The 26,246-nt window shown below is 40.1% G+C and overlaps 2 protein-coding genes across 7 annotated transcripts in view; one reads left to right on the top strand and one right to left on the bottom strand.

The window, feature by feature from the left end:
* The window catches only part of ACACA (acetyl-CoA carboxylase alpha), a 255,754-nt gene extending 251,830 nt beyond the window's left edge, over positions 1 to 3,924 (bottom strand). The window contains exons 1-2 of one of the 2 annotated variants that reach the window (XM_074342606.1): positions 3,551 to 3,924; positions 1,567 to 1,692 (exon numbers count right to left, since the gene is read on the bottom strand). In XM_074342606.1, coding sequence (XP_074198707.1) covers positions 1,567 to 1,616 — 50 coding nt within the window. In that variant the 5' untranslated portion in view covers positions 1,617 to 1,692; positions 3,551 to 3,924. Of the gene's footprint in view, positions 1 to 1,566; positions 1,693 to 3,550 lie in introns of those variants that run through there. The other variant, XM_074342604.1, reaches the window with a different exon arrangement.
* Positions 3,925 to 4,122: 198 nt separating this feature from the next.
* Positions 4,123 to 26,246, top strand: part of TADA2A (transcriptional adaptor 2A) — a 38,490-nt gene continuing 16,366 nt past the window's right edge. The window contains exons 1-8 of one of the 5 annotated variants that reach the window (XM_074342624.1): positions 4,123 to 4,255; positions 8,197 to 8,322; positions 12,624 to 12,730; positions 13,736 to 13,795; positions 18,660 to 18,751; positions 20,622 to 20,779; positions 22,099 to 22,187; positions 23,578 to 23,650. In XM_074342624.1, the coding sequence (XP_074198725.1) occupies positions 8,298 to 8,322; positions 12,624 to 12,730; positions 13,736 to 13,795; positions 18,660 to 18,751; positions 20,622 to 20,779; positions 22,099 to 22,187; positions 23,578 to 23,650 (604 nt within the window). In that variant the 5' untranslated portion in view covers positions 4,123 to 4,255; positions 8,197 to 8,297. Of the gene's footprint in view, positions 4,338 to 6,545; positions 6,640 to 8,196; positions 8,323 to 12,623; positions 12,731 to 13,735; positions 13,796 to 18,659; positions 18,752 to 20,621; positions 20,780 to 22,098; positions 22,188 to 23,577; positions 23,651 to 26,246 lie in introns of those variants that run through there. The other 4 variants (XM_074342625.1, XM_010949185.3, XM_074342626.1 and 1 more) reach the window with 4 other exon arrangements.

Here is a 26,246-nt window from a genome sequence, read left to right as displayed (position 1 = left end):
CAGTGAGGTAAGGAAGAGGCAGAAGAGATGAGTAGCAAAGGGCTGGATTCATGAAGATTCTGCTTAACGGCCATGACATTATGAAAATCCTGGTACCTGCTAATTCTTCAGTTTTGAATAGTCAGAGGGAGTTTATTAGTTATACCTGGGCAGACCTGATTTTCATTCTGGCTGTGCTTCCTAATAACTGAATGACTTTGGGCGAGTGGTTTTACCTCTATGAGCCTTATTTTTCTTTATGTATAATATGGGGTGCAGCAGGGTCTTTTAGCAGAATTATTTTTTTCCCCTTTTGCTCACCTTTGAGATCTCCAGGGCCCTCTTACTTATGCAGAAGCTCCCCAGACAGGCCACTGTGTGGAAAAACAGCTTTATGTAGACCTTACATTTCTTTAAGTAGATTAGTAGGAGTACTTCAACCCTTCCTCTGCAGATTGGTCATGATTGAGGTTGATCAAGTTAAAAAAGCAGTCTAGGAACCTCCTGGAAGGAAAAGGACTGATTCCCTAACTCCTTTGACTAAGGTGGCTACAAAAGGAGAAAGATGTGGAGGGGTAGGGGGAACGGGAGCAAGAGGAGGGCAATCATCCTGAATACCAGAGGCAGCAACAGAGGTGGAGGAGGCTGGAACCAGCCCTGAGCTGGGCCGTGGTGGAGCCAGGGCTTCTGGGCAAGTGCCTGAGTGTGCGGACTCACAGAGCTGAGACCTAAGAGCTGCAACCCTTGAGGCTCAGGCTTGTCACTTCCATGGGGGGAAGGCTCCAGAACTGCACCTCTGATTCTAACCACAGCAGCTACGCAGTTGAAGAGGATCTCTTGGAATATTCTGGACTCAACCAACGGCAGCCACGGTCCAGAGCCTGACAGTAGGATGCAATTTTCCTGGTGGGGTTTTGAGTTCAACAGTCAACCTCCTCAGTTAGTTAAGAATGGAAGGGCTTGGAGAATGTGCTATTAGACTGCCCTGAAGGTCAATCTTCAAAAATATTTAGTCCAACATGGACTGATCTTGGATACTATCAATGTAAATTTCTGTCTTAAGAGGATGAAAGTTGTTTTTTCAGGTTCCTTTACAGTGTTTAGTGAGGGGAGCAACATGGCACTGAGCCACCTCTGCTATGACAGGTTAAATACAGGGTGCGCTGGAAGCAAGTAAGGGGGACACAAAACCCAGGCTTTGGGGGGAGGTTCCTGAGGAAGTGATGTCTAAGTGAAGTGGAGGTTCCTTAGCACAGGAAACTTGGCAGTAGCAGACAATATAAGGGGAAATGGAGATACTTTCATCTGGGAGAATGAAGTGTAAAATGGGGGAGTGATGACAGAGAAATAGGAAGACACTAGACCCTGAAGGGCCTTCTACAAAGAGTGACCATACAATTAGTGTACAAACAGAGACACTGCTGAGAGTGAAATGAGACAATATTACTAATTATACAGGGACAACAGGAGTACACCAGGACTGTCTCAAGCATCAGGACTTACGGTCACCCTACTTGGAAGTCAGGTTCAAGTGACTGCTTAGACCTCTTGTGAAAGCATAAATTGTCAGACATCCCCTCTTTTTACCTTTTACTTTCTTGCCTGAGTGACTTCATCCATAACTTTGCCTTGCTCATTTCACAAACATTTGTCCAGGATGACTTCTGGGCACTGAGGTTCCAAAGAAAAAAAGACAGTGTCTGTCCTCAAGCTCTGTTGAAAGAAGACAGGCATCCAAAGAAACAATTCTAATACAGTTGTACAATTTTAGCCCTGGCTTCTCCTCTGAGCTCTAAATTCACTCATGTCATTTCCACTCCGACTGCAAAGCACAGATCTGAAACAGAACTTTTCATTTCCTCTCCAAATCTGTCTTCCTTCAGCTGGCCTTCCACTTCTTCAGCTGGTCTTATAACTGATGCTACTATGCACTACATTGTTGCAGGAAGAAATGCAGAAAAGCACTGCCTTAATTACTGTTATCCTTCCTCTCGCTGTGCATTTTGATTTCGCCACATCTTTCTTAAGCACAATGACTAAATTGGGGCTTAGAATTCTAATGAGGGCCTAACATCAACTGAAGAGGAGGGGTAGTTTCCAGATGCTTGAATGCTACATTTTTAATGAACAGACCCCAGTATCACATGGGACTGTTTTTCCACAGTAGTACAACATTGATGACTCATATTCAGGTTGTTGACAATCATGGCATCCAGATCTGGAAACATGCCCTAGGCAGTCTCAAAAAATTTCAGTTTAGAGGGGGAAGGGATAGCTCAGTGGTAGAGTTTCTACTTAGCATGCATGAGGTCCTGGGTTCGATCCCCAGTACCTCCATTAATAAATAAATAAATAAATAAATAAATAAACAAACAAATAAATAAATGAATAAATAAATTTAAAAATTTCAGTTTAGGTGAGAAAGACATGAAGAAAAGTCCTACATATTTGACCCTATTTTCTGTTTGCAGAGAAGGTGAGAGCGGTATTAAAGGTGTAAAGGTGTAAAGGGGTAGGGGAAACATCAATGATCATAAACTATCTGTTGAGCAATTGCTGTGTAAAAGGACAATTTCTGCTTTAAAGGGCAATTTAATGTTTCTACCATCTATTCTCCACATAACTATCAGAGTGATCCTTTTAAAGCAAATCTGATTATCCCTTTGTTCTCAACCCTTCCATGGTATTCTTTCACATTCTAATAAAACCCAAAGTCCAGCATGGCTTACCAGATACAGGATCTGGCTTCTGCCAATGTTTCCCAACTTGCTTCTCTGATTTGCTGTGCTCCAGCCACACAGATCTCTCTGCTTCTTCTCCGACCTGCCAAGCAAGTCCTATTTCAGGGCCATTTGAACTGCTATTTATCTTTTCCTTTCTCTTCTCCTCTAGAAGTCCACACAGCAGCCCCCTTCATTTAATGATGAGATTTCTGCTTATGATTAAGATGCCTTCCTTTGTCTGCCCTATCTGCTAGAGCATCTCCACATCACTCTTATCCCTTTATTCTGATTTTTTCCCCATAAAACTTCCCACATTACTGAACATTATTATTTCATAATATATTATGTGTATTGCTTATTGTCAATCTCCCCTGACTATTATATGAAGCAGACTTGGTTTTGTTCACTGCTGAATTCCCAGCACCTAGAACAGTGTCCGTTTTTTTTTCCAGAATGAACTTGTATTACTCACATAGTAAAACATGAATAAAGAGGCCGCATAAGCGTAAAGTGTAAATGAATTCTACAAGAGGTTGGGCAAATTTATGAAAGAAAGACTTCTAAATACATGTATTAGTATAATGGTTAAGATAAACCACTGTTTGAATACCCTTCCCAGAGACGGTCTAGGAGTATGATCCCAAGTTATTCACAAGGCAGAGTCTAAAGGTCTTCATCTGGAAAACGGGATAATAATAATGAGTGTCTGCCCCATAAGGTTGTTTTTGAAGATTAAATGAGACCATGTATGCAGTTCCCTTTGTACAAAGGCTCGCATGCAATAAATACTTGACAAATGGCAGCTATTGTAATAATTAGTAGAAGTAACAAGAGATGTTGGGACATACCTAGCCCTCAAGATTGACATCAGAGTGGACCACCACATCCTCTCATCATCGCGCCTCAATCTGGGCCCCTAAAGCCCAAAGAGGGGATGGTTCTTTCCAAAGTAGATAATTTCGACGTTCCAGAAGCCTCTGAATCAAACGTACCCTGTGTACCCTTAAACCATTCAGGCAGTCTGGTTAATCCATGAGCAGCACTGCAAGACCCGGCTTCGAGAAGCGACCACTGCTTGCCGTCCTTCGGCCCTCTTAGCCTCAATTTCCTCTGAGGCTGCAATAGGGGTGGGGATGGGAATGTTAAAAAACAAAAACAAAAACAAAAAAACACAAAAGCGGGGCGGTACCGGCCTGCTCCACCTCACCGCACTCTGGAGCGGATCAAACGGCACCAGGCAGGGGCAAGCCTGCGGCGACCAGCAACGCGCCCAGAGGGAAAACCGATTACAGGTCCGACTCAAAAGTCGGGCAAGCTGCTCAGCCCCATCCTCCCGCCAGAGGCCGGCGGCGGGCGCCCGGCGAGGGCCCGGGCAGGGGCCGAGCGAGGGGCGGCGGCGGGCGCGCAGCCGGCGGCGGGGCGGGAACAGGGCGGAGGCGGCGGGCGCGCGGCCCGCGGCGCGCTCGCGCCTGCGCCGCTCGGGAGCGAGCACGCAAGCCTGGGGGCGCGCACGGCTGGCGTTTCCTCGGCGCGGAGGAGGGGGACGCGGTGAGGTGAGGCACGAGGTGCTGCAGGGAGGGCGGCGGCGGGGCTTGAGCCCCTCTTGCGGGACAAGGGGGAGGCCGGGACCGCGAGGTACGGCGGGGACAGGGGCGGGCTGCGGGCCCTTGGGGCGTCGAGGGCGAGGGGGGTGAGCTGGCGCGAGGCGCGGGCCACGCCGCGCGGTGGGGGAGGGCGGCGCGGGCCCGGCTTGCGCCCTGGGGCCCCGCCCCGCTCGGGAGCCTGGCGCGTCCCGCCCCCTGGGCGGTCGTGCTGGGTCCCATCCTCGGTATATTACGGACTCTGCAATGAAGCTCGTAATCCCAATCTGGACATCCCTAGTGTGCCGTGCACCTGGCCGACGTTACCCGTTGAGTTTTCCAGTGGGCCTTCCAGAGTAGGTATTTCAGGCCCAGTTTTTACAGCCGAGGCTGTCTGAGTCTCCAGTAGAATGACTTGCCCTAGATCACACAGCGAATAAGGAAAGTAGTGAGGCTTGGAATCTTGAACGCAGAACTCCCAAATCTGCCCCTGTCCTCTGCACCACACTGAATGCCTTTCTCGACGGCCCCTTCCCTCCTCTTCCCGGTAACTTTGAATTTGGCAAATGTTAATTTGGAGCTAGCACCCATCCTTTCGTGGATGTTAGCGTCAGAAATGTATGTTGAGAGAAGAAAAGAGAGGAAGAAAGAAGAGTCTGCTTATTGCAGTATTGTGCTTACGACGTGGAGTGTTTTTGAGACTTGTTACATCCTTTTCTTGATCATCTCTACTAACCTCTGCTGAAGGGGCGCTGCTATTCACTACTTGTAAGACATTGTGCAAGTAACATAATCTTTCAGAGCTTCCTTTCTCCCTTTGAAAAAGTAGCATGTCTCAGAAGGTTGTGAGGATTGGGAGATTATCCACATACAGTGGTACCACAGTACCTGGCATATGAGAGAAGTTCATTAAGTTCTGGCCATTTTATTTTGTTTAATATTCTATTTTTTTTTATTGCACTACAGTTGGTTTACAGTGTGTTTCTGGTGTACAGCATAGTCGTTCATTTATACGTATGTAAATAAAAGATATTCCTTTTCATATTCTTTTCCATTATAGGCCATAACAAGGTATTGAATATAGTTCCCTGTGCTATAACAGTAGGACGTTGTTGTTTATCCATTTCATATCTAGGTTAGTATCTACAAATCCCAAACATGCAGTTTATCCCTCCTTACCCTCTTTTCCCCTTGGTAACCTTAACCTTTGTTTTCTGTGTCTGAGTCTGTCTCTGTTTTGTAAATAAGTTTGTGTCCTTTTTTTTTTTTAGATTCTATGTATGAGCGATATCTTTTGTGATATCATACAGTATTTTTCTTTCTCTTTCTGGCTTCACTTAGAATGACAATCTCCATGTCCATCCATGTTGTTGCAAATGGCATTATTTTTTCCTTTTATGGCTGAGTAGTATTCCACTGTGTGTATATACCAAAACTTCTTTATCCAGTCATCTGTTGATGAACATTTAGGTTGCTTCCGTGTCTTGGCTGTTGTAAATAGTGCTGCTATGAACATTGGGATGCCTATATCTTTTTAAATTAGAGTTTGCTCCAGATATATGCCTAGGAGTGGGATTGCTGGATCATAGAGTAAGTCTATTTTCAGGTTTTTAAGGAATCTCCACACTGTTTTCCATAATGGCTGCACTAAACTGCATTCCCACCAACAGTGTAGGAGGGTTCCCTTTTCTCCACACCTTCTCCAGCATTTATCCTTTGTGGACTTTTTAATGATGGTCATTCTGACTGGTGTGAGGTGATACCTTGTTGTAGTTTTGATTTGCATTTCTCTGATAATTAGCAATATTGAATATTTTATTCATGTGCCTGTTGGCCATTTGTATGTCTTCATTGGAAAATTGCTTGTTCAGTTCTTCTGCCCATTTTTGGATTGGATTTTTTGTATTTTTGTTACTGAGTTGTATGAGCTGTTTGTATATTCTGGACGTTAAACCCTTGTCAGTTGCGTTGTTTGTGAATATTTTCTCCCATTCCATAGGTTGTCTTTTCGTTTTATTTATAGTTTCCTTTGCTGTACAAAAGCTTATAAGTTTAATTAGATCCCATTTGTTTATTTTTGCTTTTATTTCTATTGCCTTGGTAGACTGCCCTTGGAGAACACTGCTACAATTTATATCAGAGAACGTTTTGCTTATGTTCTCTTCTAGGAGTTTTATGTTGTCTTATGTGTAAGTCTTTAAGCCATTTTATTTTTGTGTATGATGTGAGGGAGTGTTCTAATGTCATTAATTTACATGCAGCTCGGATGCTTTTCCAATACCACTTGTTGGAGAGACTGTCTTTTCTCCATTGTATATTCTTGCCTCCTTTGTGGAAGATTGATTGACCATAGGCGCGTGAGTTAATTTCTGGATTCTCTTTTCTGTTCCATTGATTCATATGTCTGTTTTTGTGCCAATACCATGCTGTTTTGATTACTGTAGCTTTGTAGCATTACCTGCCTCCAGCTTCATTCTTTTTCTTCAGGATTGCTTTGGCAATTCTGGGTCCTTTGTGATTCTATATAGATTTTAGAATTACTAGTTTTAGTTCTGTGAAAAATGTCCTAGGTAATTTGATAGGGATTTCATTAAATCTGTAGATTGCTTTATGTAGTATGGTCATTTTAACAATATTAATCCTTCCAATCCAAGAGCTTGGGGTATCTGTCCATTAATTTATTACTGAGTGAATAATGCTCCTTGCTAAGCTCACTTTCCTTCAAACTCATTTTCCTGGGACTAGAACAGAGGAAGAACCACCCCAGCTCACCCTAAAAAAGACAAGTTCGTTGACATATCTGAGTGTTGCATACACTTAATGATGTATTAGTCCTCAAGCTAAAACTATCAGGTGAAAGAAGTCACTGTGGGAGAACTAAAGATGAATTAACCTTTTTGTAGAACATTTATTTGTTTGTTACATTTGTGTTTGTTGAGTTCTTTCTGCTTTGCATTGTGCTTGGTACTTTAAAACATACAAGTTCGTATTCAGTGTAGTGCCTGCTTTCATTTAGTCTAGAAATGGGGGAAATGTGCATTCAGAAGTAATCCTCACAAAGTTGAATGTGAAAAGTGCCAGAAAAGAGATAGATAAAAGTCTCTGGAAGTGTAGAAGGAGGGGGAATGTTTTCTTGGCTTAGTTGGTGAAATAGGAGTTCATTTATGTCTTCAGGAAGATACTTTGTACATACCCATTAAGTTTTGTTCAAAGAGTAAGTTAGTGAAAAAATGTATGTTGTAGCAGATAGGATTCCTAGTTTCTAGTAACAGAAGTTCATTCATATTGAAGTATTATTGGAGAGATACATAAATGGGGGGGGGGGACCTAAACAGGGGCCACCCTTTGGGGAACGGGATCTCAACAGGCAGAGCTCATAGACCAAACTCTTTGGCTAGTGAATGACTGGGCTCCAACTGCCCTTTGTCCGTTATGTCTTACTCAAGATTCAGATTTCTGTCAGAATAGATCTGGTTGCTTTAGCTGCTGTTGGGGTGGGAGATGGAGTATTGCTGTTGGCAACCCCCACCAAAACCGTATGCAATGTGGGAGAATCAATTTCCCAAAGGAAAGAGAGCTAAGAAGAGAGAGAGAGCTAAGAAGAGAGCTAAAGAGAGCTGGGCAGAGAAAACCAGTCGCTGTTTATTAGAAATATGTAACCTTTGTAGAGGGCTTACTATGGGCCAGGCACCCTGCCACATTATTTATGTGGATTTTGGTATTAAATCCTCACAACTCAAGAGGTACAGTTGTATCGTGCCCATTTTACAGAGGAGGAAGTAAGCTTACAGAGATAAAATAATTTGCTTCACCTTACAAAGCCAGAATGTGGCAGAACGTGTTGCATTATCTTCTCTTTATCTTGTCCCTTTAAATTATTTCCTCATCCCTGTGCCACTTTTGTTGGTTCACAGGGGTCATCAAGCTTTGTTGTGCGTGTTGGCCAGTTCTGAGGTCTCCCTGAAGGAGCACTGCATTGAGGAAGATCAAAGCAGCAGTCTTTGCCAACTAGGGAATGGACCGTTTGGGTTCCTTTAGCAGTAAGTACCATGAAGACAAGTCCCAGTTGAACATAAGTAGCAAACTGTGGTGGAAGTTGATCAAAGAGGGAAAATAAGCACTTTGAAGTTTAACAAAGCCCTGTGAATCTGATCCTAAAGGAGTAAGAGGATCAAATCAAAGTAAAATCACCCAGTACTACTGATTGCCCACTGAACATGCAATACAAACACATCACCCTAGGTCTTATAAGGAAATGAGGCGCACATGGCATAGTAACCTGTAGTTAAGATTTTAAAAAGCAGTTGGATTTCTCTCTAGAATCAGTAACATATTTCAGGTGCCTTGGTAAGAAATAATGTCAGTGGTAGAATAAAGAAAATATTCCCCATGCCCCTTTTTGGTGGAACTTGTATCCTAATAGTAAACTACAGTATAATAATAGTGCAGAGAATTATGTGTGAAGTAAGTCCAGGCAGCCACAAAGATGAAAAAATGCACTACCTTTTCTCTGATTCTGAAGAAAAGAGATTTGGCAGAAACAGAAATCCATTAGATGTTAGATAGTTAGATGTTAGTAGTGTCTCAATGAGAAGAATCAGAAAGGCACTTTTGCGATGTATTCTCTTTAGCAGTTTCTTAAAGGGGCTCTAATTGACTCTCATCACACTCCCTATGTAAATTTAGGACAGAATGGAGTCTTCAAAGACATCTAGTTCAAACCTCTCATTTTATACTCAGAGAAAGAACCTAAATGATTTGTCCCCATGCTGGAATGTAAACTGAAACCACCGTCTCTCCCTTTTTAAAATAATTTTTGAACGTTTTATTTGGAAATAATTTCAAACTTACAGAAAAAATGGAAGCATAAGAAAATACAAAGAATGCCCATACACCTTTTGTAATCCTTTTACTCTATTTGCCTGCGTTCTCATTCTCTATCCATAAATATGTCTACTTACACATACATGTATTTGTAAGTAGACACACACATCCCATATTTTTTTTTCAGAATCATTTGAATGTAAGGGACATACGTCATGGCCTTTACCCCTCAGGGCTTTATTTCCTGAGACTACTGAGGATATTCTGTTTTAACTTCAGTGTAGTCTAACCTCAGTAGAGTTACCAACTTTAGTGAGTATAACATCGATAAAGTACTTTTCTATAACCTACCATCTGTATTCCAGTTTCGTCCATTGACTCAATAATGTCCTTTATGAGGTTTTTCTCCTTCCCTTACAGGATAGGGTCAGAGTCAGGTCTTGCATTAAGTTACTATGTCTCTTTAACCTCCTTTAAACTGAAATAGTTCGGGGGGGGGTTGTAGCTTAAGCGGTAGAGCGTACGCTTAGCCTGCATGAGGTCCTGGGTTCAATCCCCAGTACCTCTTCTAAACATAAAATAAGTAAACCTATTTACCTCCCTCCTCCTCCCCAAAAAATAATAAAATAAACTGAAATAGTTCCACAGTGTTTGTCTTTAGTGGCTGACTCTTTTGGAGAATACAGGCCCTTTCCCCCTTTTTAAAAATAGAATGTCTCAATTTGGGTTTTTCTGGTCTTGCTCTATCTCATTGGTGATGCTGACTTTGAAAACCCACTCAAGGTGTCTGTTTGAATTCTTTACCATATAATTTCTATTTTTTCCCTTGCATATAATAAGCAACCCATAAGGAGACACTTTCAGGCCATAAAATACCCTGTTCCTCATCAGAATTTCTCCCTAGTTAGCATCCACTGATGATTTTTGCTTGATCCAATTTTATTATGATGGTTGCAAAATGATTTTTTCCCCCAGATCAAGCACCCTCTCCACATTTACTAGTTAGCAGTTAGCATTTTACTATAATCAAGAGGCCATCTGTTTCACTTACTTACTTGCTTGCTTATTTATTTATTACCAGGATGGACACATGAATTCCTATTTTCTTAATGGTTTGTAATTCATTATTATACTTAATTATTTTGGTTCTCAGATTATCCTAATTTGACCACTGTGTGCCCCTTCAAGCTGGCTCTTGCAACCTTGTGGCATGCCCTTCCCCCGTCACTTTTTTGAGCATCTCCTTCCTTTTTGGCATGGCTGCATTTTCCAGGTACGTCTTGTACCTCCCACGCCCCAGCCCTAGAATCAGCCACTTTTCTGAGGAGCCCATGGTGCTTTTAGAGAAGAATGACATTAGAGACCAAAATCTGGCCTAAATACTATAATATTTTTAAAGTTCCTTTCACTGTTTGAAAATGAAATATAGAGATAATGTATCTACACCCATGCTTTCAAAGAAATAAAAATAATGCTCTAACTATGCTATAAAAGATAAATAAAAGAAGTAATTTATAATAAAATAATATGTATCTCAGTTTGTTTAGACATTACAGTAGAAGACGTGACTTAAGTAGTCAGATGCTGGTACCCCTATGTTGAATCACTGTGCATCTTACAACTACAAATGCACAATGATTCATATGTGTTGTGTTGGTGACTCAGAATACCACAGGCTTGAATAACTGTTCGTGAAGTTCTGAACAAAACAAGATAGATTCTCCTCTTGAAGTAATGCAGTTGCCTTCCTAGAAAATTCAGTACCTATTAAAGATATCAAGAACATTTTGTTTTATAAGTAATATGGAATTAGGTTCCAGGTCATGAAATTATAACCAGGTTTTTCACCTCCTTGAACATCTGGTGGGACATGTGAAAGTTGTGCAGGACACAGGCCAATCCTTATGTAGGAATATCGAGCATTGCAGGATATCTAGCATCCCTGGTCCCTGCCTGCCAAATGCCAGCAGTGCTCCCTAGTCACTGTGCAGTAAAAAAATACCTCAGATTTTCAGAATGCCTTCTTAGGGCACAGTTGAAAACCATTAAGTTAGGTAATTGATATAATGGAATATTATTCATCCGTGAAAAGGAATGAGGAAGAGCAATGTGTACCATCATGAAAGATGTTGACCATATATTGTCAAGTGAAAAAAAAACAGGCTATAAAACTTGAAGTGTAGTATCCCACTTTTGTTAAATATATATATACACATACATAGAGAAAGGGCTGGAAACCAGAATGTTAATAGAGGGTGACATACTTTATACTTCTGTTGTCTAAAACTTTTGAAAACAGAAACTAATTTTTACAAAATAATTCTTGATGTAAGGGTTTAAAAACTTTACTTTGGTCAGTCATTAGCCAAGTTTTTGTTATTACTGTTGAAGAAAGTTTGAGGAAAGTAAAACAAGCTTCTATCATCAAAATAAAAGGATGTGAGGAAGAAGGTAATTTGGCAAAAATTGGCTTTTAATATAAAATAATTTTTGTTCCTCCATGTCAAAATTTTTAATGGGAGAAGTGTAGTAATTGCTGTTTGATATATTTATTTTGAAGCTGTTGCCAGAAAGATTACCTTTCTTTCTCCTGTCATTTTCCCCAAGTCTTCATATAGAAACAAATGAAAAGAACAATGATCACTACCTTAAGAAGTAAAGCGTGCCTTGAAGACTGTTTCTTGGACTTTAGGAAAGAAAATGCTATTCTAGAATGTGAGAAATCTTGCCCCAGGCTAAACAGACTAAATCTGCTTCAAAGCCTATTCTCTTAGACTCCTTTTGTTCATCACAGAGAGCAGCTCTGCTGAGTTGCCCTGACTCAAGAGTGGCAGAGTTGGGGGCAGCCAGGGACACACGTGCTTGCATTTTTATGACTTTAGAGAGTTTAGATTGTACTCCTTACCTTAATATTTCAGAGATAATACCTGCATTGGAACTGAAGGAAAGTCTATTTTGTTCTCTGCTTATTGTGGGAGAAAGGCAGGGAACTGTCCTGGGCTTAACTCCCACCTCAAATATAAAGTAGTGTGTCCCAAAATATATATTAAAGGGTTTTCCCCCCAAATTTTTATTACAAAAATCTTCAAACTTATAGACAAGCTAAAAGAACAGTGCAGCGATTACTTATTACCCATTGTCTAGATCCAGCAATTATTAACATTTTGTCGGATTGGCTTTGCCTGTAACTACGTATGTGTTGTGTAGGTTTGTGACTTTTTTTATTTGCCCCTGGAAAAGTAAATTGTGGGCATTCTGAAACTTCCAGTTAAAACTTGCTTTTGAAACTTCTTTGCAAGGTCCATATCTACTTAAGTGCTGTTTGAAATAGTAGGTATACTGTAGGAGGGAACACAGCTACCCTGAAATATAAAAACATAATTTTGGGGTTTTCTTATTTGGAATGAGCTCATCTTGTCTCCATGAACTTTTCAGCGAAGCCTCAGATTTTTACGTTCTTGCACTGAAGATAATCATAAGGTGTTTTGAAGCTAGTCTATTTTTCTTTCTGTCCTAGATGATCCCTCTGATAAGCCACCTTGCCGAGGTTGCTCCTCCTACCTCATGGAACCTTATATCAAGTGTGCTGAATGTGGGCCACCTCCTTTTTTCCTCTGCTTACAGGTAACTCATTAAAGGGAGGCTTCCCTGGTTTTATGAGTATAGTAAACTCAGAGTTGACCATCACTTGCTCAGAAGGACCATACCTTCTTAAATCTATTTTTTTCCAGTCAATCTTCTGTTACACATTTTACAAGTGAAAAACTGGGGAACAGAACAGGATGGACGAGATAGACTGTTGAATATTCCACTTTCCTGAATCAACTTAATGCTGTTGTTGTTGGTAGATTTGAAGTACTGGGTCTACAGTAAACAATTGGAGGAGTATTCCTTTCGATAGCACCTATGACACTGTTTATTATCTTACTGAAGAGTGATCTTCAGGTGGTAAACAAGGGAGCAAACTGTTTTGTGGATGATGGTGGTAATAGCAATACTAATTACAAGTGCTTACTCTGTGCCAGGCTCTATTTTGAGTACTTTGCATGAACTGACCTTTAAATCATCACTGCAACTCTAGGAAATAAGTATGATTAGAATCCCTATTTTGTAGAGGAAACTGAGGCAAAGAGAGGTTAAGTCATTTGCACAAGGTCACACAGCAAACAATTTTTTCAAATCCAAGATGCTATTGATTAAAAGACGCATCGCAATTTCAGAAGTGTTCAAGTGTAAGAATGGCTGATGGAGGTTATGATATACTTTTTATTATAAAATGAATCCTCATTTCAGTTTTAAAATGTGAAAAAATATATATCTTAGAATTGCTGAAATACTGTAAGTATGAAGCCAGGAGTCAAATTTAGGCAGTCTGCTTCCAAGACTTACGCTTTTATCGAAGGAGGGGTTGTCCTAGGAAAAAGTCTTTTTTTCAGATCGTTGGGTTTTTTTCTTCTCTAAAAAAGCCACTGAAAAACTGTGAATCTCACCTCCCTATTGTGACTGCAGACGCATGAATTCTAAAATCTCATCACAAATGAGTAGAATAACCCTAAGCCATCTTTTATCCTTTGAGAAAACATTTCAAAAAGTAGCTTTTTGGTAACTTTATTTTCCTTTCTTTTGCAGTGTTTCACTCGAGGATTTGAGTACAAGAAACATCAAAGTGATCATACTTATGAAATAATGGTAATGATGAAGTTGCAGGGAATTTCTGTATATTTTCAAGTATTATACTGAGAATTAGTCTTTTTTCCCCTTCATCTCTAGGTATTTCTTTCCTTTTTCTTTCCCCTTCTTCTGAATTAGGTAATCATTACCCCATAAACTTTTAAGGGGTTTATGGCTCTAAAATCATTTTATGTACAGAGATTTTTGTCTCAGATTAGAAGGAATTTAAAGGAAGTGCTTTTTGACGTTTACTGATACAAGGATCAGAGGTGTACTGCTTTTTAGGTTCATTGATAAATGTGTTGTCAGTGTGTTTGGCTAATGATATTTTTATGCGGTTTGTGTGGGCAGTGGTGAAATTTATGTCTAGCACTCCATCCCCAGCCTTGGGGAAATCAGTTACCCTCGGAGGGTTAAGTTGTAAAACGAATGTAGAGTGAATGACATAGTAAGAAATAAAATCACTTTGAAGAGATAAGATTGACTTATAGGCCAGAATAAGACTTGGCTGTCATTTGATTGATCTTGTGCCACCTCTAAAGAAAGAATGAGAGGCAGATGTTGGTGGTGTCCTTCCAGTCTCTAGGCAGAGGACTGGGCCCTTTAATAAGCCAAAGTGAGTATCTGGTATGCTTGGCGGGTATATATACTTGGGAAGATAGTTTTGTCAATTACCAGAGCCTAACTCCTAGTTCACCAAGTGGCTTTCTTACAGGAAAGAATGCTGGCTGAGCATCTTCTTCATTGTGTATTAAGCCACTGATACTTGTATTTGTTTTCTCTTACTGCCATAGCAACTTAGCAAACATGGAGCAGCACAAATTTATCACCTCACAGTTCTGTAGGTCAGAAGACCATTAGGCTGAGTGGTTTGCTCCAGATTCCATAAGGCTGAAATGAAAGTGTTGGCCTTCCTGGCCCTGGGGGAGAGTCCACTTCCAGTCCACCTCTATTTTCATTCACGTTGTTGACAGAGGTCACTGCCTGGAGGTTGTGGGACTGATGCTACTGTTTCCTTCTTGGTTGTTGGCCGGGACTTGCTCTCAGCCTGTAGAGGTTCCTGGCCCCCTTTTCCCCGTATTCAGTGTCAGCAATGACAGGGAGTTGGTTATTGATGAAGTGCTTGGAGGCTCTCTGACCTCTCCTGGTTAATCTCCTGTACTGAGTCTCTCTGACTCTTCTGCCTCCCTCGTCTACTTTTAAGGGCCCATTTGATTACATTGGGGTCACCTGAATAATCCCCCTATTTTAAGGTCAGCTGATTAGTACCTTAATCCCACCAGCATAGTCCCTTTACAGTAATACTTTGATTGAATGATCAGAGGACAGGAATCTTGGCAGTGGGGGACATCTTTAGAATTCTGTGTACCGCAGCACTGTAGTGTATCTACTTCAGTTTCTTAAAGGTTTAGAAAGGGTGACTTAGCACATCAAACCCTGGTTATTTGTGAAGTCTTATTTAGGATGAGTTTCTGGAATGCTGAGAGTCAGATCCTGGTCCATAATGAAGTAGTCAGAGAAATGCTCCTTAGTAAGAGAGTTTGGTAGTCAGCTGGCTGGCCTTCCCCTACCTCTCCCTGCATACCTTCAGTCTTCTAAATAGTTTCTTCACTAATCATAAGTTTGGAATACATTTTTTTTTATATTAGACTTTGTTTATTAGAGCAGTTATAGGTTCACAGCCAAACTGATTAGAAAGTACAGTCATTTCCCATATAACCCTTGCCCCCACAAATGTGTAGCCTCCCCCGTTATTAACGCTTCCCTACCAGAATTGTACGTATATTATAATTGGTGAACCTGCACTGACACCTCATTATCACCCAAAGTCCATCACTTACATTAGGGTTCACTCTTGGTGTCATATATTCTGTGGGTTTGTAGAAATATATAGTGTCATCTGTCTACCACTATAGTATCATACAGAGTAGTTTCATGGCCCTAAAAATATTCTGTGTTCTGCCTATTCATCTGTCCCTGCCCCCCAGCCTCTGGCAGCCACTGATCTTTTTTATGATCTACATGGTTTTGTCTTTTCCAAAATGTCATATAGTTGGAATCATACAGTGTGTAGCTGTTTCTTATTGGCTGCTTTCACTCAGTAATATGTATTTAAGTTTCCTCCATGTCTTCTCCTGGCTTGATAGCTCATTTCTTTTTTAGTGCTAAATAATATTCCGTTGTCTGGATATATCACAGTTTATTTATCTATCCATCAACTAAAGGACATCTTGGTTGCTTCCACATTTTGACAATTAAGAATAAAGCAGCTATAAATATGTATGTTTGGGTTTTTATGTAGACATAAGTTTTCAAATCCTTTGGGTAAATACCCAGGAATGTGGTAGCTGGATCCCATGGTAAGAATATGTTTAGTTTTGTAAGAAACTTCCAAACTGCCCAAAGTGGCTGTACCATTTTACATTCCCACCAGCAATCAATCAGAGTTCTGGTTGCTCCCGTCCTAGCCACCATTTGGTGGTGTCAGTGTTCTGGATTTTGGCCATTCTAATAGGTATAGTGCTATCTCATTGTTTTAATTGGCATTTCTCTGACAACACATGATAGAGAACATCTTTTCCTATGGATAATGTTTTTCCCTTTTGTTAATTGCAAAATGAATGAAGGATTGAGAGAGTGTGGTCAGAGTAGCTGTGGGGTTGAGTTCATTTTGCTAAGGTTATCAGATCTTCAGAAAGCTGGCGTATTCGTCCCAAATTCACACAAGAATGCCTAGAACCAGAATACAGATTTATTCATTTGAATTGTGAAAATAATTCCTAAAAGAATGATTGAGTATAGGTTGGTTAGATTGATGATTACCCACTGCAGGAAAGCTGACCACGAGCCCTCTTTAGCTGTTCTGGGCACTATGCGTTCTGCATGATGCTGAAGGCACTAAGTTTCACTCCAAGGCCACTTAATTCTTCACATTACATCATCCCTTTCTCGCATATTCAACACCCATACAAACACATTTCAGAATTCTGTCCTTTATGTTGCAGAACTTTTGGAGGTTACTAATACTCTTTTTTTTTTTTTTTTTTTTGCTAGTCTTTATTTCCAGATTAGGGAAAGAGGAATATTTCCTTCCATAGGAATGATGACCAAATTTTGCTTTTCTACACAAGAAGCCACTAAAAACTTAATTTTTTTTCCACACAAAGCCTCAGAAAACTTTAAATGGTTTTCAGTACTTTTGCCATCTCACGGTGCTGTATTTTTGGAAGTTACTCATGCTGTGGTGGGTGGTGCATTAATCAAGATTTCTGAGTTCTTTGCCTATTTTTGTCTTATAATTCTTAGAACCTTGAACAAGTCAAGGCACCTCTTTCGGCCACACCTTTTATACCAGTGATTCTTAAGCTTTAGTGCATAAGAATCACCTGGGAGCTTCTTAAAATTATAGAGTCCTAGGACATGATGTTAGAGATCCTGGTTCAGTAGGGCTGAGATTGGGTCCAGAAATTGAATACCATTGATTCAACTTTAAGAAAAACTGCCTTATGCCATTTATTTTTTTGATGTAGAAAGTCTTTCTGGTTTATCTCACAATAAAGTTGGTGAGGGCTAATTAATATTCCAAAATACACTTTTAAAAATAATATAGGCTTTTCAACTATGTCACTATATTTACATGTGTTTATGGTACTTTCCACATTGAACGATTATTGTGAATTTAATATAGACATAGACTCTGAAATTTCTCTTGTGGACCTCATAGTCCTCACATGTGAGGCATAGTCATAGTACGTGCTCAGATAAAGTGTATTGCTTGTTAGTGTGATTTCACAGATAATCACAGAGGGTTTTTTTTTTTTTTTTTTTTTTGGTCATTAACAAGAGATAAAACAGTTTCTAAAAGCCTGTGTATTCTGAAGACTTCTTGTGTCCTTTTTTTGTTTTTTAACTTATAGTAAATTTCAAGCATATGATAAAATAGAGAGGCGTTTCAGTTATCTGTTGCCCCCTAACAGCTTCTTCAAAACCTTGTAGTTTAAAATAACTATCTTATTATCTCCTACAGTTTTGTGGGTCAGGAATTCACATTGGCACCGTGAGAGTAGCCTTGTTCCACATGTTGTGCTAGAAATGGAAGTCAAAGGGGTTTTTTCACTTTTGGCACCTCAGGGTGGCTTGAATTGGTTGGGAGTTAGCTGGAGCATCTTAACTGCCTGGACGCCTTAGGGCCTCTCCCTCTCCATGTGGCCTCTCCACATGGTCTTTCCAGAAAAGAGGCTAGATTTTTTTATGTGGTGGTTCAGAGATCCTGAGGGCAAAAAAGTGGAAGCTATCAGGCTATGGGCTCCACCTGTGACTTTTCTACTACTTTTTAAAAATCATTTTTTTGTTTATTTTTGAGGGGGAGATAATTAGGTTTATTTATTTGTTTGTTTATTTATTTAATGGAGGTACTGGGGGTTGAACCCAGGACCTTGTGCATGCTAAGCACGTGCCCTACCACTGAGCTATACACCTGTCCTTGTCCTTTCCACCCTACTTTCTCCCTTTTTCCCCCCATAGGTAACCTTGGTTTTAATACAGTTTATTCTTCCATTAAAAAATATAAATATACCTATTTGTATTCTCCTCTTTCTTAGCTAAATGGGAATATACTATAATATTTATCTCTACTTTTATGCTAAGTTTAAAAAAATGTATTTCTGCATGAGTTACATGGCACTTGTGGTTGATAATATTGGAGACTCTTGTAGCTAATGGTAGAAATAGAGGTGAGGGTGTGGACAACTAAGAAGAATGTACTTTAGGCACCTCTCAATACCGTGAGAGTGCCAGTCATTTGACTACAGTTAGGATTACATTTGGGATTGCTGGCTTCCATTTCTATATCCGTTCTTAGGCAAGACTTTTTCTGTCTTAGACCTCAGATTTTCCTGTTCTTGACCCCAGCTGGACTGCTCAAGAAGAAATGGCCCTTTTAGAAGCTGTGATGGATTGTGGCTTTGGAAATTGGTAAGAACTTGGGAGTAAGCTTTTGTGGGCTCTGAAAAAAGGTACTGTTGAAGATAAAAGGAGGAGCCTCAGAAAAAGGAGTTTGGGGGCCATGTGTTGCTTTTCTGTTGACACATGACTTAGAGACAAGTCCTCGTCCCTCTGCACATTATTTTCCAAGACTGAACCTCTTCACAGGGATACAGGACGTTTAGTGGGCTGGGACCAGGCAGCTCTAGAAGGCCACTTTGGACACATTAGCACAGGGGAGGTTGGCCTTTCTGAATAGTGGGGAAGTTAGACTTAACTAGCTATTGTTCCTTTCTGATTTTATGAATTTTTCTTGGCTGTGGATGCCCTCATCACTTACATGAGCCGGACTTTAGGTAGACGGCTGTAGTTACCTGAGAGTCAGGTGTGACAGACTACTGATTCCTATCCCTTGTCTGTAGCTTGTAGCTACCTGCCTTTGTCTGAGCTTGGCAGAATTGAGTAGCACTCATTGTCGTTGCCCTGTGAGGCGACGCTGCTCAATAATACCACCACTTTCATTTTTACCTTTTGGGAGTACTTTCACACTGTTGATTTCATTTTGTAAACTGGATAGCAGAGGCATTATTCAGTGTATTTTGTTCATGAAGAATCTGAAGCTTAGGAAGTGAAAAATGACCTCCCATGATCACATAGTTTATTAGTGAAAGACCCTTCCCTGTCCTGACTCCCTAGTATATGTAATCTGTCCTGATACTAGCAGAATACACTGTGCTACCTCCCTTATGTTCAGGGCTTTGAAGAAAGAGACTTAAGTTCAGTCCATATTTTGCTTGTATTCACTCAGCATTTATTAAGCATCATAAAACATTGTTTACTATAGGAATACCAAAGACGATGGAAAAAGTAATCACTCACGAGGAGCTTGCTGGTCATCTTTGGCCTAGTTTTTTTGCTTAAAATTCTAGCTCTCTAACATGGGCTAGTCCTCTTTGTCCCCCTTCCCTCTTAGCAGAGACCACAAAAAAGACTATTGTTTCTCTGTCTGCGGTGGGTAAGGCACTAAGCTTGGTGGGGAGGGTGCTAGAGCTGAGAATTCTGATGTGTATCCTGCATTCCAGAAGCTTGTCGTCCAGTAGGGGAACCAAATATATACACATATGATTGTACACCAGGCAGAGGTTAGTAATGCCTTAGGAGAAGGACAGGTGAAGTGCTGTGGAAGAGAGAAGTTGAGAGGGGACTTGGAGAGATTACACCTCCACCTCTCTATCATCTGGGCCAGGAGCCAGGGGTCTTAAGTACACATTCTGGCTTTGTCACTTATGTGCTTTGTGTTCTAAGCAAGTTTCTTAATCTCTTTGGGCCTCTTTTTTTCATCTATGAACTTGAGATAGTAAATACACCACACAGCTAATACTAGGATTAATTAAAATTACATTGTGAATGTTTCTAGTTTAGAGCTTGGCATATCATGGGAGCTCTAGTAAAGAAACACTTGTTCACGTGAAGTGTTTTGTTAACCAAAAAAACATACAAATATAAAACTGTCCTTATGTAAATTTTGAATGTTCTGAAGTAGCTTACTATTTATAGCAAAGCTCTAGAGAAATTTACAGATTTTCTGGTGATTGTCCTTTCTTTTGATTGACTGGAGAGGACTATTTAGGTGCTTTTACTGTATCTTGGAATAGCAGGGTTTGGAACATCAGAATACACCAGTACTGTGTTTATACTTGTCTTACTGTTCTGCTGATAGCTCTGCGGTATCAGTTTGGAGGTAAACAATTCCAGACAGTATATAGACAGGACTTACAATATGGAAAGAACAAACCATGCTCTCACCATTATATATAAATGAAATTACTACTTTCTTTTCTCTTTTTCCGCACTCCCCCAGGCAGGATGTAGCCAATCAGATGTGCACTAAGACCAAGGAGGAGTGTGAGAAGCACTATATGAAGCATTTCATCAATAACCCTCTGTTTGCATCTACCCTGCTGAACCTGAAGCAAGCAGAGGAAGCGAAAACTGCTGACACAGCCATTCCATTTCACTGTGAGTACCTCCCTGTAGCAATAAGAGATACTTACTTAGCTCATCCTTGGGCCCTGTTACAGTAGCAGATAACGAGTGGTTTGATGACTAGGACAGCTAACAACTTTATGGAAGGCCGGAGGAATTGGCATGCCGGTTATCAAGAGCCAGGGCCATCAGTGGGCAAGGAGGGTCAGAGTTCTGTACTGGATATCTGGGTGCCTGGATCCAATGTGTTGTTCCACCTACTCTGAGGCTCTTGAACATACCAGTTAACTTTAATGCTTGCTTCTGTGAAATGAGAGGTCGAAAATGAACCAACCTTTCCATGCTATTGTAAGTACAGCCTTTGTAATGGACAATTTGTGATGGTAGACAGTAGTTTTTGTTTTCGTTTTTGTTTTTTGTAGAGAGTAGTTATGTAAGAGAGTCCAGTATTTAACTCACTGTAATTAATCATCCCAGTGTTAAGTCAAAGAAGCAATTTGTTATTTTTGATCACTTTGCTGTGGCAGTAATGGAAAACTTTTTTTCTTTTTTAATCTTATGTGGCTTAGAGACTCATGGCATAATCAGAACTGTGATGAATTATAAATGGACGTGTTTCCTGAATGACTCCCAAAGCACGAGTAATGAGATACGAATGTTTTTCTACCCCACCCCCTGCTTTCGTCATACTCTCTAGAAACAGTTTCACAGCTGACTAACTCAAAGCCTGCTGATGCCTCCTGTTTGGATAGCACTTTGGATGTTAGCGCTTTGTTCTTAAATTCTTAGACCGTTTCCTCCTCACGGCACCCCAGTGAGGCAGGCTGAGCAAGTGATTTTATTTTGCACACAAGGAAACTGAGATTCAGAAATGTTAAATAATTTGTGTGAGGTCATGGGGCTAGTGGATGTTATGTTAGAGCCTGGACTCAATTCCAGTCAATTACAAACCCAGTGGGTTTTTTTTTTTGCCTCTCAGTTGGGTGGAATTTGTAAATTGAGCTTGGTCCCAAGAGGTAAGGGACCTAAAGCAGACAGGGTAAATGCTTCATTTCTGTAATATTAAAGAAAAGATCCTCGGTTTTCTTTCATGTTAGGAAAGCAAAAATCAGAGGGAATTTCCCATATTTACTTAGAGGATTCCCTAAGTCTTAATTTCCTTTTTAAGAAATCAATCTGTTTCCACTATACTTTTTTTACTTTTTCTTTATAAAAATCTTGAATTTTATTTTTTCTCTCAGACACTGTCCTCCATACAAAAACATTTCAGAGTCTAAACAAGGACTTTTCCTCTGTCACCTTTTTATGCCAATTTTTATTAAGTAACTAAGAAAAACTCTAAATTCTTCCAGCTGCCGATGACCCTCCCCGACCTACCTTTGACTCCTTGCTTTCTCGGGACATGGCAGGATACATGCCAGCTCGAGCAGATTTCATTGAGGTAGGAGAAATTTGTTTTTGTTTTGGATGAGGTTGTATCTCTTACCCATAGGTTTCATATCACTAAAAAAGATTTTCAAGGTACTGTAATTTGTAGGGCCTTATTAGGTAGCCGCATTTTCTCCCCTTGAGTGCCTTTTCTCATTTGTAAACATTTTCACGTGTTTCAGAAAGGGAAAAGTTCTTCGGACAAAGAACCTGTTTCTTAAGTTGCATTGGTGTTGACTCCCACTTCCTTAGTAGGTATGCGGCTTCTGTAGTCTAGTTCTCATTCCACACCTAAGGAGGTTTCAAGATTGTACTGGATCAAGGGGGAAGGGTTTAGCTCAGTGGCACAGTGCATGCTTAGCATGCATGGGGTCCTGGGTTCAATCCCTAGTACCTCCATTAAAAATAAATAAATAAACCTAATTACCTCCCCCCACAACAACAAAAAAATAAAATTTAAAAAAAAATTTAAAAAAAAAGAAATTATACTGTATCAGAGGGTTGGCAGACTTTTCCTATTAAGGTTCGTATAGTAAATATTTTAGGTTTTATAGACTAAAGTCTCTGTTGCAACTAAACTCCACCATTATTATACAAAAGCAGCATAGATACCAGTAAACCAATAAGCATGCCTACGTCCCAGCAGAGCTGTATCGACAAACACAGGCATGGGCCTGGATTTGGTCCATGGGCTATGGTTTGCTGATCCCTGTACTGTATTCACAAGTATATACAGAAGGAAGGAATATATATATATATATATACACTATGTGTTCTTTATTTAGCCATGGAGTTAAAAGCCATGTGAATGTAGTCACAAGTCTCTTGATTTATCACTTAGTTCATAATTATAATCCTCCTGGAGGTAATTTGAAAATTTAGCAAACTACAGTTTTGCCAGCAACACCCAGGTCAGCATTTTTGTTCATAGCAGCAGATATTGTAGAGCTGCCCCCAAAGACACCACCCCTACAGAAGGTACTCATTGAGTAGAATGTGAACAAATCTACCCACAGAGCTGTATAAGCAATGTTATGGAATAAATAGAGCCCTCAGAAGGTAGTAAAAAGGTGGATGAATTACTGCAGTTTTCTTACCTAAATACTTGAAGGATGGTTGGAGTTAGATTTTTATGAACAGACTGCTTTTAAGTTTTAGAACAATAGGTTTGACTTTACTCCCGGACTCATAACTTTCTCGTTTTTGTTGTCACTACTGCCTGAAAGCCCCTCAGGTTTTCCCCATGACTTAACTAGGTGTGGCAGTTATCCTGGCCTTACATGCCATTCGGTGCTTTTTAACAAGCAGTTGTGTATTAGCTGTTTTCTTCCAAAGCATGGCTCCCATAGAAGCATTATGAAGCTGATGGATTTGGGGTGGGAATTTTTTTTTTCTCCAAACAGGAGTTTGACAATTACGCAGAATGGGACTTGAGGGACATTGACTTTGTTGAAGATGACTCGGACATTTTACACGGTAACATTTTATTTCAGCAAATGTTTTTATTGTTTGCATACTATGTAAATGACAGTACCAGTGATGGTAACAGACAGCAGTGATGCTGTGCTTGGTGCTAGGAGTATAAGGATGAATAAAACAAGTCCCATGTCCTTATGGGACTCAAAATTTGGTGGTTAAGTTGCTGAACTTACCCTGTTGTTGGGATTTGACCACAGTGAGAAAGATCGTTTATCGTGATGATAGTGGGAATGTTGATCATATAGTGGTAGCTGGGAGTATCCCATCCCTTGGACTGTGTGAGCTTTCTTTTGGCTGAGATAAGCCCACACTGCCGCCTTGGAAGGAAGGGAATCAGTGTCAAGACCTTGGGTCTTAAGCAGCAACTGCTGATACTGGATGTTCACTGTAATTTGTTACCCCAAATTTCTCATAGCAGGGGAAAGAATGGAAGTTCTTCTAGAGTTTTAAGACCAAGATTGGGAATTTCCTGTTTCTCAGAAGTGCTGCATTTTTACCACTTCTGAAGTCTCATCTAAGATAGCCCTCTAAGGATTTATGTCAGCTCTTTTGTTAAAACATAAATGGTTTGTGCCAACAGGGCTCTTAAAAGTGGATGGCTGGACTTTCATTGAATATCTTTTTTTCCCCCTCTCTTACTTTCAGTGAACTACGTTTTTAAAATAACTGCCAATCTTCTATTTCATTTCAGTCCAGAATTGAGGGTGATGCAATAGATGAATAATGCTCCCTTGAATTCTGTATTCCCTACACAACATCTGCATTGTTTCTCTTAAATCTATATCCCAAGCGGGAAAGGCAAATTAGAATCCTTGTTGAATTATAAATCAAGTTTTCATGTTGCATTAACTGGTCCTCTGTCAATTGAAGGGGAATTTGATTCTTCTCGCCAAAGAAGAGCTGTCTAGGTATCTGTTACACCAGATGTGGGACCAAGAAAGAGTCCTCATAAAAATCTTGCCTTCAGAACTTTTTCTCTAGATATTTCTTGAGCAGTTTTATTTGCAAAATTTCATTTCTCTTCTTTTCTCCCACACAACTTTAAGGAAAGTCAGAGTGACGCAGACTGAACTAAAAGAGGAAAGCTTGAAAGCAAACTACTTCAGCATTCACTAGAGCCATTGTATTTGTTCATTCTTCCATGTCAATCTCTGCTTTTCAACCCTGGTAACTCACGTTATTGTCTTTTCTCACGTGTGTTTCTCCCTTGAAGGGAGTGTGCAGGTTGCCATTCAGTATTTCTCATCATACACACCAGCTTTAATTAAAATGGTATTGTTTCCTGGCTTGAATCTTTCTTATCAGAATGCAAAAAAGCAGTTCATAAGTATCACCCTCTTAGGTACTGTTCAAAAGTACTGAACTTTTTATAGCGCAGGGGACTATATTCAATATCCTGTAGTAACTTACGGTGAAAAAGTATATGAAAACGAATATATGTATGTTCCTGTCTGACTGAAGCATTGTGCTGTACACCAGAAATTGACACAACATAGTAAACTGACTATACTTCAATAAAAATATATATAAAAAATTTTTTTTAAAGTACCGAACTTTTGAAAGTCAAAAATCTCTAATGTCAATAATGGCTCAACTATATAAAGGACTTGCTGAATCACTTCTCTAGGCCCTAATCCAAGGTCTTCATTCTTAAGCTTCAACATTTTTTAAAAAAACTGTAGTGATGGTCACTATTTAATTTCACTCTTCATTCTTTGTAGAAGCAGGATTTGTAATTTATTCTCATGCAACTGATCCTTTCTGTAGTTAAGTGAGGGCAATAGGAAAAAAAATCAGAAAGAAGCAATTGATTAGCAAGTTTTATTTCAGTTAGCATTTCAAACTTGTAACATAACTTTAGTTATTTGTGTTCTTCATACAATTTCTACAACCTTTTAAGTCACTTGATTCTAGTCCATTTGAGCTACAAGTGCAGCATCAATTACTGATTGTTATACATAAGTAGTTTTAACAGAAGTTAAATAATAATTCCTGCTTCTTTCCCTCCCTGTCTAGTAGCAAAATCTAAGATGTTTCGATGGGTGGTTTTTAAGAGGTGGTAACATTATAAAGAGACTTGGCAGGACTGGAGATGAAAGAGATGACTTGCTGGTGCCACAAAGGGATGCTTTGTTTATGGCTTTGAGTTCTCACATTAGCTCCTCCGGCAGCATGACCCACTGTCCAGCGGGGCACGTGCCCCTGAGCTGAGCAGTTTCTCCCAGAACACTCAGTCAAGGGGACTAGGAGCCCGAGAAGACTAGGAAGGAATGAGGAGCTTTTTATGAACACCTGAAGCAGAGAGGGGGGCACATATTTTGTGCAGATCAGGGCAGTGATTTAACCTCAGGCTTGCTTCTGAGTCACTGTGATCTTGGGCGAGTCCTTGGAATCTTGCGTGCTGTTTCTTTGTGTCCCTGGTCAATAAAGAAGGGATGACACTGATTAGTCAGAGTGTGAATGTCCCTAATGAAAGATGGTACATAATTCAGGTTGGTGTTATTACCATTCCATTATACCATTATATTAATATTGCTGAGCATTTATAACATTCCTTTTATATTCCCTCACTTATAAACTACTGGAAGGAAGT

Source organism: Camelus bactrianus, chromosome 16 (assembly GCF_048773025.1).
Source record: "Camelus bactrianus isolate YW-2024 breed Bactrian camel chromosome 16, ASM4877302v1, whole genome shotgun sequence".
Lineage (NCBI taxonomy): Eukaryota > Metazoa > Chordata > Mammalia > Artiodactyla > Camelidae > Camelus > Camelus bactrianus.
The sequence above is the reverse complement of the archived record's forward strand: the minus strand, read 5'-3'. Positions and strand labels throughout refer to the sequence as shown.